The 12,871-nt window shown below is 39.9% G+C and overlaps 1 protein-coding gene across 1 annotated transcript in view; it reads left to right on the top strand.

Moving 5' to 3' along the window:
• The first annotated feature begins 267 nt into the window (after window positions 1-267).
• The window catches only part of tnmd (tenomodulin), a 43,849-nt gene continuing 31,245 nt past the window's right edge, over window positions 268-12,871 (top strand). The window contains exons 1-2 of the mRNA XM_079167477.1: window positions 268-359; window positions 3,045-3,179. Of these exons, the coding sequence (XP_079023603.1) occupies window positions 312-359; window positions 3,045-3,179 (183 nt within the window). The 5' untranslated portion in view covers window positions 268-311. The remainder of the gene's footprint in view (window positions 360-3,044; window positions 3,180-12,871) is intronic.

The following is a 12,871-nucleotide window of genomic DNA, read 5'->3' as shown; positions in this document are numbered from 1 at the left end:
GAATCTTTTGAATCACTATATTTTCATCCAAGTATAGTATGTAATTTATTCAACAGGTTTGTCTTTCAGTCTGAATCCATTCATGGCTTCCCACCTTTGAAATGGGAGCAGGCAGGCGGGGAAGACATCTGCCTTGCTTTTAATGGGTATCGCAAATGTTTCAGTAATTCCACTCCACCTGAAACTCCCCTCCCCTTCAGCACACTCCCAAATTACAGCACTGGAATGAAGCGGGGACTCTTAGCCCTGCAGTATGTTAGTATTTTCCCCAGCAAAGAGGATCGGAAAGATTCCTCCAGTGGGCTTGCATCATGGAGGCCAGCAGTAAATCCAGCAGTCAACAGATTCTGTGGAAAGATGTGAGTGCATTTTTTTTCTTTTTATGTTTGATTTATCGCACTTATTGTAATTGCAAAAAAGAATATGTAAAATAAATTCTAACATTTAGTGTCTTCATGAATACTGTGCAGCATTTTAGGTCACTACAGTGTCAAGAAAGTGAGAGCTCCCTTTAACTTTTACAGCTCAATAAATTAAGTGTAAGTGGCAGCAATGGGGGTTTAAAAGTGGGGAGGGGGATCCTGTGATATTTTGGTGTAAGTTTGAAGTAAAATGTTAAAATTTCTCTTTTTTGAAATCTCAAAGAAGCTGCTGCTTGATCTCTTGCTCAGTGATCTGAGTTTTCTCAGAATAGTAATTTCTCAATCTAATTCCTTTTGGCTTTTCACCTTGGCTTCCTGTCTTTATTTCCACTCTTATATTCGGTCTCACCTGAACCATTGCATTTGCTTCATATCTAGAATATCCTTCCTTCCCACATGCAAGCAGCATTCAAATATACAAGTTAAGTACCTCCACAGCACAGTATTATCTTTTTGTACTGTATATGAAAGAAAAAACATTTAACGTCCATCAAAGAAAAGGCAAGTGTTCCTACATACTCATTATGACTACACTGTAGGTAATGGATGGAGAATGATGATGATTAAGAAATCCCCTGTTGCTTCATATTTCAGAATAGTTTTCACAGGAATGTGACTGCTTATATGAGCATACCCCAGTGTGATATAACACTGCCTCGGCTTGTTGGATATGTAGGCTTCTTCTGTTTTTTTGTTTTTCTTGAGGAAGTGCCTCCTCCCTGCATGATATCAGCAGGGGGCTCTAGGCACTTTTCCTCACAAAGCCCAAGAGGAATTGACTGGCTGATTCTGAACTCCTAAACCTTTAAACACTAGTTGGCGAGTGCTGTGCTCTCAGACTGCTCTCCATCCATGCCTTTATTTCCTTCTGTCTGTCTGTCTGTCTGTCTGTCTGTCTGTCTGTCTCTCAAGCCCACCTTCTATGGGATTCAAAGCACAGGCAGGGGGAGAGGTTTGTCCTCTGGTTAAGTTTCCACTGCTTATGCAACCTGCCACAGGAGAGCAGAGGATTTCAGCCATTATTTTTTTTTCCTTCACTCTAAAAAATTCACAATAAAAGAAATTTCTGGCCCTCAGCCTGTTGGACTCTGTTTTTCATTATGACTTCGGTTTGTCTCTAAAATGGCAAATAAAGAATGTTAACAATGTTAGAATTCTTTAATTGCAAAGGTTTAGTTTCCGTTTTTTAGGGGGGCTATCTCGAATAATATGTCCTCTGTCCTTCCCCAAAGGCGTGCTGCTAATGGATTTACCAATCAGAAATTCAATCCAACAAGCGCACAGTATAACTGTATGTCATTATTGCTGTATGCTATTTCCTCACGGACATCATGCCACCTATACCAATAAAATAGGTTATAAAAAGGCTATGTGAAATGTATTTTACACCTATTAGTTTAAAATGATTCCTACATATTATTTTAAGACTAACCTGTTAAAGTTCAGCCCAATCTACTGTAACAGCCTCGGCCACAATAGAAAATCAAAGCTGCTTTATCATCATTTAAAAAAGACACAAAGATAAGCAACACCAATTTTGCTAATTGAAGTTGGTTCCATTTTTTTTAATTTTACATATCTCCTTTTCTGTTGTCCTCTGAGACTTTCAAAGGGGTCCAGTGTGAATGAGAAGCTTTCATTTCTCCCTGCTGGAGCTCCAGGGGAACAAAAGCCTGTCTTTATTAATTTGTGGCCTTGAGCCTATAGGGAGTTACAGCGGGCAGAGTTTTCATTCGAGGAAAAGTTTAATAAATGTAACCTTTCTGTGGCATTTGTGGCAGTCTGTCCTTCCTTGCACTTGTCATGGGGATGGTTATATCTTTGTCATTAGTAGCCTCATTGGTGGATACATTTTGCAAGACAGACCAATTCAAATGGCATATCTGTATTAAATGCAAAACTGATAAAAAGCAAAGGAAAAGAAAAAGGAGGACGTATAAATTCAGACTTAAAAATGACAAATTAAAGTTACAGTTGGACATTTTGGGAAATAAGCATACAAGCTTTCTTGCTTAGAATTAGATTAGAGAATTGATACCACTCTCATATATCTTCGTTAAATAGAGTTGTGAAGTGGGGGGGGAATATTTTAGGCGTCTCTTGTTCTGAATGTATTGTAAAAGCCCAATTCATTTTTTCCAATAGTGATACATGACAGTTGGAGCACTTGTACAGGTTGGATGGACATGAAAATAAAGATGAAATGGAAATACAGAGCGGGGGAAAAACATTTCCCTCATCAGGAGCTCCTCTCCCTTCGCAACGGTTTTAGTTTAGCATCTGCAAAGCTAAATAATTAACACGTCATATCTTGTTTCTTTAAGCCCTACACAAGTCAAAATGGGGTTTGACAGGGGATTATGTGAGGTAACCAACCACATATTGTTTAACAAAGGAGACATAATGTAGCAGATATGATAACATATAACAGAATGGTATCGATCTAACTCTTGGCAAAAAAGCGTATTTCCCAAAATGTTTAACTATCCTAGTTCTATTAACTTAAACATACTCTTAACACTCCGTGAGGTATATTGTTATGGTAGTTTGGGCTATTTATACAGCATACATATACAATGTATATATGCACCATATAAAATATTGGACCGATATTGTTTGCAGGTTGAGATGGCAAAAGAGAAGAAGACCAAGTACCACGCTTACCAGCGAGTGGCTCTGGTTCTGGCTCTGGTCTTCCTTGTTTTGGCTCTCTGTGTTTTCAGCCTGAGATATCTGTGGAGCCCCAGTCTGGGGAAGGTAAGACTAAATATCACCTAACTGTTTACGAGTCGTCAGCCTTATTTCCACTGTCTGTTGTAAGTGTGTTCCTCGGATGAAAGCCACATCAGCAAATCATACAGGTTCTCTCAAAGAAAAAGCAAATTACACGAGTAAGGAAATGGACAGCCACACAAAGAGCCAAAGGCAGTCTCTGAAGTCTCTATTGTATTCTGCTAGATTAAAAGATGTGTGGGCTATGGAAAGACAGTGTTTTGCTCTGCTCGTGTTTTGGCTGTCAGATCTGTAATTTCATGAATTCTTGTACCAAACCACAAACCATGTTTCACTGCTGCAAATGTTGGCCTGTGGCATTTATCTACTTTCTGCTCACATTGTAAACATCTTCTCACAATGACTGATCCTGATAACTCAAAGCTGACCTTAATTGCTGTTGACCAGAGTGGCTGCCGCAGGACTGGAACCTCTTGGCAATGTAATTGGGATAAACACTTGTCCTGGACATTAATCTCGTGAAATCCAATTCAATCACACTTGATGGACAACGTTTTCACTTGGCTCCTTTCCCGATTTACCCAAGGGGACAAAAAAGAGCTAATTTACACAAGCCAGGGGGAAAAAGGCATCAATAATTTCACAACCAGATATTGGAAGCTCTATAAGTTGCAAATGAGAGAAAATGAAGACTACGAAATGATGGGTAAAATCGAGCACATACTGTATATTTCAAACCTGAATGCATAATTCTGCTTTGTGTGTACTGTTCATGCCATGAGGTGAACAAAGGGAAATGTATAGCGCAGGATGTACCTTTGTGTTATACAAACATCTTTGTAATGCCTATAACAAGTATTCATTCAAAAACCCTCTTCCACCATTCTGCTTCCATTGAGATACACATTTCAAGTACTGACAGTCTATTCTACACTCCGGTTAACCAATGTTCATCTGCACTTCCTGTGTAGCCAGTATTGTCCATGTTCTCTCCTTTCAACATAGATATGAATCACCTTTGAGCCATCTCCTTTGTCCTTGTTAAATATTTCATGCCGGAGGTAGAGCAGTCATTATTTCTATTTTAATAAGCTGTGATCATTCTCACGTGGTACAAAATGTGTTGATGGCAGAGGTTGTCCAGGTGATGAATATCAAACCTGCAGACCCTGGGTTTTGCTTTAATGGGGTCTTGAGGGAGAGGCTAATTCTCTGGCCTCCCCATCAGTGAGTGAGATGGAGCCACTTCAAAAGGAGAATCACCTGTCTGTCAGATGAGAAGGAAGCTCCCTCACACACAGAAGGACAGTAAAACTCAACAATGCATCAGAAAAGCTTTCTGGAGACTACTCCGTATACAATGAGATGGATTGATACACTGATTGATGGATGGATGGATGGATTCGCTCTCCTGCATCAACATGGCAGCTTGTTTGGTAAACTGGTATTGGGTGCAATGCAGCAGGACACTTTACTAACTAGCTAATCCTAAGCAGCATCTGGCAAAATGTATAGACTCTGGCCAGCAGAGCGAAATCATTTATTTTAGGAAACAGTTGAGTGGAGGTTGTTTTTTTACTTGAGCACAAAGATGAGCATTCTGGTGATAATTAATGAAAGTAAAGTGCTTCCATTAGAGTCCTTGAACATACGGAATATATTAGGATCAATACAACGAGGACAGAGAGAGTCATATGTAACCATGGTTATAATGATTATAATTACTTTGCCCAGCTCTAGGCTGCCCAGAAACATGCTCAAATCAAGATTTACCATGTATGCATGTTCCTTATAAAACATGATGTATCGTACAGAGTCCAACTCCCCAAGTTGGCTTAAGTACTCTTTAAAACTGCACAAATCAAGATTTCTATCTATGAACAATGCGTCAAATGAGTATGTGTAATGGGAAGTCATTTGTAGTGACAAACACACTGAAAATATCCAATTCTACAACAGAGCAATTTTTACTGTCTTTCAGCTCATTGGTTTGGTTTTACGGTGCACAACTTTACCGTTTTGGCTCTCAAAAGCATCGTTTCCAGCTGCAGCAGGCAGCTGTTTTCATTAAAAAGCTCTGATAAACTCACTGTACACTATCTGCTGATCACTAAGAGGCTGACAGACAAAGTTAGCTGGTGAACAGTTTGGTACATTTAGCAGCCAAAGACCTCGGTATTTCCCTGAGGAGTTGTTGTAGACAGAAGCAGAGCTAAAAAGGAGAGTGCACATGGGACTGACATTCGCAGGTGGACAGAAATGCATCCCCAAATGAATGTTAATTTTGCCATCGAAACCTAATAAGATGATCATCTTTTGCTGTTTCTACATCCTTTTTTCCAGAATTTTAATTAATGCCAGTTTAAGATACATATGGAATATTTGAGGTGGCGAGGTTTGTGTCTTCCCTCAAAGAACCTTGGTTACATATGTAACATATGTTAACGCACCATCACTCACTATTATAGTACTAAAGTGAATTGTCAATTGGTCAGCTGATGAAAAATTGTACTCTTGCTTTCCTAAACTCCTAATATGGAGAAAAAAAAATAGCGTGTTGTGTTAATTACCACATTTTAGAGTGAGCACACGACATAAGTGATATTCATTGCAAAAGAAAAGAGTGTGTAGGAACAGATTCACAAGTGAAAAACAAGTTTATAGAGAAAGTTCCTCATGTGGTCCCTGCTCAGTTTGAAATCTGCTCTTCCTCCAGATTTTGACAGATTCTGAACATTCTGAACCTGAGACTGTGAGGTGCAAACATCCTTTTCACAGTTGAAAAACGAAAGAGGCACTGGAGCACACTATGAAGGACTCAGTGTTACTTAAAAAGGTGGTGTTGATCAGTTTGTCGCTTTACTTCCAAGACTTTGTGTGAATGATTGAAACCGACAAATCTGAGAACGAACAGCTTTGGAGATAACAAGCAGAGGAAACCCTAACGCTGACTTAGATTTAATTACAAAAAACATTGATTACAAAATGTATTCTGCTGCTAAAAATCGGTTCTCGCTCGCTCTCAAAACGCGAATTGCATATTGACGAATGCTTAAATTACTTTTGTGCCCAGTCAACAGTTTAACTCATGTACTTGCACTAAACAATTACTACTAGCCATCACTCAAACAAAAGAAACACACAAATTGCATATCACACATTACATAGAGCTTTGAGCTCAGCATTTCTAATTAAAAGTGGAAACCGCAGCACGACTGCAGCCACGAATGCCTTCTCACAGTTTACAGAAGCAACGTGACCTCCTGCTCCCAGCTTTTTTACAAATAACCACAGAAAGGTAATTTGCTCTGTGCATTGTATTTCAATATGACACGATAACCGCTTGGGATCTTCTTTTAATTACCTGAAAACATATGTTGTTACACAGGCCTGGGGAAGATAGTTTGCCATCACTTTCTCTGCCGGTGTGTGTGTGTGTGTGTGTGTGGGTGTGTGTGTGTGTGTGTGTGTGTGTGTGTGTGAGGGCGTGGTTGTGCTTGGGTGGGTGTGCATGGTGTGTTCCAGTGTGTAGATTAGGTGCCTCTGCATTCTCTTTTGGCTTACGGCAAATTTCTGTTTACTATGTGCTCGTTATTGTTCTGGGCCACAAGTCTCACTGGGGGATTTTGCCTCCTTGTAAATTAATCCTCTGTTATTACCAGTTTACTTCAGCAACTCCGTGAAAAAGGAATCTGGCTGGTGAATCCAAGAGAAAAGTGAGAATAGTTTGCCTTGAAGAAATTACTTTTAAAAATCGTGAGGAATAACATCTAGACGTGGAAGCCTGCTGTGTGTGTCTGTAGTGCACAGAATCCAAAATCTAAATGTTCATATTAGATTTGACATATTTGGTGCTATTATTAATTCATGAACCACTTTGAGCGAGATTATCTGCAAACCAGCAGCCAGGCAACAGAGTAAATGTGAACCTGTAAACGTTGTAAACCATTTTTTTTCCTGTGGAATATTGAAGAGCTCACAGGTGTTGTTGGTCTGTTTGGCAAAACTGCCTGTGAAATACATGAATGTCAGACTTGAGGAAAGTGCTCCATTATTCAAGCTGGAATTGCATTGCTCACCTTGATGCCTTTCCCTCTCCGGGCCCAAGGTAGCTGCTGAGTTGTCGCTCCTGATGGCCTCTTAAATGCCTCACTGTCAGGACCGGCTTCTTTAATGAACACTGCTGCGCCTGCTGCTTTCCGCTGGTCACAGGTGTATGGCTTTTCAAGGCCGAGCGCCCCTTTGTTTATTTATTGCTATAGGCTGTGTATACCCAACTGTCCCCTCAGTGTCCAGATGTCAACATGCAACAGGGGAGAGAGACACAAGATTTGATCATGATATGATTCCATTGTCCTTTTTCTTCTTACTTTGGCTCAAAGAACCAAACAAGACAGTGCTAACTTCTCCTTCCACTGTTTGTTTACTCAGACCTGTGTAGAGGAATTATTATTCTGGGGAGGCAACAGAGCTTATCTAAACAGCTGGTTTAGCAAGACGTTCTTTTGGGGGGCCTGCACCTCAGTCTGTTATCTTTTCTGATTTTACACATCAGGCCCATTCATTCATTAGCAGGCTATAGTGTTCACTGGTGTTTCTCCCTGGCTGTTAAATTAGGCCGCTATGGGTTCCCTCCTAAAAAGATGCATTATGCCGTCGACTCGGGGAGCAGTCAGGAGGAGGGAGGGAGGGAGGGGATGCAGACGGGGAAGAACAAAAGAGAGTTGTTTTAAAATGTTGCCAGTGGAGTGCCTGAGGTAGGAAGGCTTCATGGCGGTTGTGGCACATTGCCTTCTTCTGGGACGGTGACTGCTACAGAGAGCGTGACAGCACTGCAAAGCCCACCGGGAGTTATTTATTGTTCCATAAACAGCACTTTAGTGCATCTGTGATTCTCTTTTTAGAAGCTAGAATAATGTGGGTGTAGAAAAGATCAGCATCTTAATTGCCTGTACTTAATTTTGCCAATCCACCAGCAGCTCATGTGCAGCATGTTGTACGTACAGTGTGGTGGGTTAACAGACACAAATGCTTGCCTTTTTCTTTCCAGACTTTTTTCGTTTCTCTTTCCTCTCTCTTCTCTCACCATTGTGACTGCCAAGAAGACTCCTCTGCTCTGTTCTACAATTTAGAATGTGATTGAGCTTTCACATCCACTTTCACTCGCCCAGTAAGTCTGCACCGCTTATAGCCTCAGCGTGCATTCACAGCCGCAATGCTGAGGCAGAGAGGTGAACAGCAGACTGGAAATACTCTGTTCATCTGTACTCTCTCAATGTATTTGAAGTTATACATCAGATATTTTTGCCATTATGTCGGTATACAGTATACTCTGATGGATCATGATTTTAGAAATTTGTAAATCTCTATTCCCCACAAAAAGTCTGAAATGTCAGAGGGCTTGGTTATATACCAGCCACCATTTATTAAGGGGTTGCATTGATTTTTTGCGAGTTTGCGCCGTTAGTCACCTTGCTCAATATGTAAGGAGAGAAGAGGCATCTACGTCATCCCTTCAGGTTTGTCTGGTGCTCAGTCTAACACTTCATGTTGAATAACCTCGGCTGATTAGTCTTTTTTTATGCAAGAAAATTAGAACTTGTAACAGCTCTAAAAGTTGGAATGTTAGCTAATTATAATGACAGCATCCAGACCTGCAAGGCTTATTAAACCTCTTTTTTTGGGGGAAATAAATAAAAAACAGCAAAAAATAACACACTTTTAGCGAGAGATCTATCATCCAGTGAAACTTCAAGTGTTTACTCAGGAAATGAGCAAAGTAAGCCAGACAGCTTCGTTTTTAGAGCTATAATGAACCTCATTAATGATGATGTATTCATTCCAGATGTTAGGAATCCATAAGTCAAGGAATGAAAAATGATTAGCCAACATACTGGATAATGCAGCAAGTGGGCTGACCTACTGAGACGTACTGATGGTATCACTTTAATTTCTCGTGACAGTTTGAAAAAGGAAAAATAAAGGATGTGTCACTATCAGAGGGCTCTAAAATAGAACTTTAATATTTAAACGTTTTCTTGTGAACACATACATGAATTTAAAGTTATTTTTGCCATTGTGCTGGTAAATAATAACACTATTGATTAATGCATTGCATTAAGTTATCAATGTTATTAGTTACACCTGTGCTTTTCCTGATAAGTCAAAAATTCTCAATAAAAAAACTGTAGTTTCAAGTTAGAAAGGCTGTAAAGATTCAGAGTAGCTAGACTTATTCAAAGCAAAACAACTTGTTAAGTACAAGTTGGACAGAACATTGACGGCGAAGAATGGAAAAAATGGTGATGCTCGTAAAGCAATAATGTCAATATTGTCAAGAGACGGAGGGCCATGGCCATTTAGCCTAAGTGGACGGCGCCGCGTACGTGCAAGGGACGAGCAAACAAGGCACAACAGGCCGTCACAGTATAGGAAGGTGGTCTTTTTTTCTAAAAACTTCTCCATTTTGGCACAGAGGAATTGTTCATTCATACAGAAAATAATAAGAACCATGCATGAAATATCAAAGCAATCAAATATCTATCAGTAAAGAAATTAAAAACTATTATACAGTTTTCTTATCCAGTGATTTATGTAATGCACTTTTAGAGGTGTAAACTGGTAAAGATACACACATACCTTGTCTTAGGATGTTAAAACCCCGGTCCTGGTGTAAAAATGTATTTCTCAGTAAGAATTAATTTTGATGTTAATATGTAGTGTACGGCAGCATTGTTGTTAATTAAATCCTGCAACATTTCACCCAGGCTATTATTTGTTCCCGCCAGACAGCTAATGAGCCCCACATTATCTCAGCGAGAGACAAAAGCCCAGAGGACAGACTGTACTCTAAGGAGTCTGAGACCCCTTGTGTAACTGGTTAGAAGAAAGCTGTGCTTCAGCGTTCACAGTGAGCAGAAAAATCAAAAATAACCACCATCCTCCTCCTACATTTAACACAAATTGAACCTTTCCATTTCATCCATTCACGTCGTAGCTACTAAGGCAGGTCAGCGGGTCAGTCCCGCTGCCACCATGATTACCAGGAAAAGGATCTTGACAAGCTTTATCACCGTCAGATGACAAGGTGAAGTACATTTTCTGGGCAAATGAGACACAGCAGCCGAGCAGCAGCTGTCATCCATCATACTTGTGATGAGTGCTGGATAACTACACATCCACCACGCTGTATGAAAAAGAAAAAGCCCTATACTTTGTACATTCAGATGCTTCAAAATATGAGGCATTTTAAGCATGAAGTGACTCTTTAGGCATCTATCGACATCAAAAAATCATGACCACATACTGTGTGTCAAACACAGAGACACAAAGGAGAACAAGTTGAACTAACAACATGGACACACATCGTGTACATTAGTGTCAATACTGCTAATGAGCATGGAACATTACTAGCACTTTACCGAACTTTACCGTAATTTACAACTTGTCTATCGTCATTTGTATATTTTTCAAAGGAAATTCATTTGTGAATCTCCCCCATCTTGTGTAGATTCTTTTGAGACAGTTTTGCCGCTCTGTTTCCCGCTAAATCCACAAGTACAGGGACTTGGGTCTTGAAAAACACAATGCAACTGACAAAACTTCGTTATTTACTCTGCTTGCGTTTCTGTTAAGTTGTACTACTCTATCATTTTTTCTGTACTCCTCAATACAGCATGATGTTCATAGTAAGTCACATTTAGAGTAAAATAAACACAAAGCAAGGTATGCTTTAGGGCGTGGCTACCTTGTGTTTGACAGCTAGCTACCACGTTCTGGGAGTCTTTTTTTACGACTAACTTTCATAGTGTGTCTTCAGTTTATGAAAGTTAATTGTAACATTTATCGGAGACTAAAAATGTCTTATTCAGCATTTGGTTGCACTTAGCTTCACCCTCTCATGTCAGTTCTGGTTGCAAAAAGAAAACAAAATGTTGGCAACAAAAAATGTAAATGGCAAAAGGCCAAAATGCACACCTCGGGATTCAAAACCGTAGTTGCCAAACCAATGGGTGATGTCACTGTGGCTAAGTTCACTTATATACAGTCTATGGATTTTACCGGTATGAAAAATACTGTTTTGATGAGTAAAAGCTATGTTACCGAATCACTGAATCAGTGCTGATGACACAAATGCAATTATATTGCTCCTTTAGTCGTAAAAAAAAAACCTGTCTTGGAAATGATGTGTATGTATAAAAATAAATCTATTAGGGAAACCTAGATCTTATGTAGTCAAAGGTCCACCCTACTTCCACCTCATACAGACAAATACAGTAAATCTCATGGTAGTTAATAAGTTGTCAACTCTAATCTTTGCAAAAGCGACTTAATTAGTCTCTAAGTAAATCATCAATAAGTGTCTTCAGTTTCAAACCCTTGACCTCAATTGGACACTAACTGGTTGTTAATGGAAGTGACATTGGCTAATCATCGAGGAGGGTGTTAGATGTGTAAACTAAAAAAACCTTTTGGCCTCACATGACATTGAGAGAAAACCTGCTCATTTACCTCATTCTGAGGGAAAAGAAAAGACCCATTGTCAGCTCCCTCTCTTAATGTTTTACTCCCAACCAGTGGCAGAAACACTGAAATACATTAATTAGCTCCTTCAAAGTGCTTCATTTGCATGTCTTTCATTAGTGGCTGACCGTGATGGACCATGTAGGTTACCTAATAACTGAAAAACAGAGTCAAATTGTTTTAATAGCATGAGACAATGTTCAGCTGTAAAGACGGACCCAGACCATTGGGAGCATAATGTGTTGTATTCTCCCATTGGGTCTTCAAAGTATTTTTCAGCGTTATTAAAAAGAGCAGCACTGACATGCAACCCACACAGGGGCCATGGCAACAAACCAAGAGCTTCTCATCAGTACCAATAGTCCCAGTGTGATAGCCCAGTGTCTCTGCTTTGGACTATCACTCCCTCTTTTATTGTGTCTTCAAGGCAGAAGCATGGCGTGAACAGTGTTTGAACAATTATGAGCCTGTATGTCTTCCAGAAGCTCTGTTAGGAATTGTTCTAACGGTCTACCTTGTTACGGGCATTGCTGCCTTGTTCTGTATGTTATCAGGCACAGACAAAGCAGTGGTGGGATATCATGTGTGTTATGATAAAAGAACAGAGGTGCTTGCGCTCTTGTTGTAGCGATTCGGACTTTGATCATCATAACTAAACCGTGGAAGTCTGCAGAAGCCGCTGTTAATGGTATTTGTAGCATCTCGGCATTTTTGCAGAAAGCTGAATGTAGACCGGCTTTTATTGCTTTCCATGCACATTTTTTTTTGTATATCTTGGCACGCAAATAATGCACTTCACACACTGCTGATAAATAGCAAGGCAACTATCTATTGTCATCTGTAGGTAAATTGCCAGGGAATTTAAAATGTGTCACATTCCCAATATTGAGTAGACCCGAGCAAATGGAAAGCATTTTTGCCCTTTTGAACCACCAAAAGTTCAGCCTTCATTGACTTTTTACAAAATGCTACTTAGACTTTTTTTCCTTTAGTGGCTTCAAAACTTTCTGGTTGCAGTGAATGCCATTCATCTGCCCAAATTTTGCCATGTGTCTAAATGATCCAAATTGCAGCCTTACAGCTCATACAAGCTGTTTCTTAAATGCCACTTAGCTGCTGGATAGCAGAGTGTGCTCTTGTTGATTTATTAGGAGGTGGAATGGCTGAAAACCAGCAGAGCGACAAGGAGACGG

Source organism: Pholis gunnellus (genome assembly GCF_910591455.1).
Source record: "Pholis gunnellus genome assembly, chromosome: 10".
Classification (NCBI taxonomy): Eukaryota; Metazoa; Chordata; class Actinopteri; order Perciformes; family Pholidae; genus Pholis; species Pholis gunnellus.
Note: the sequence above shows the minus strand (reverse complement) of the source record. Positions and strands in the feature narration are given on the sequence as shown.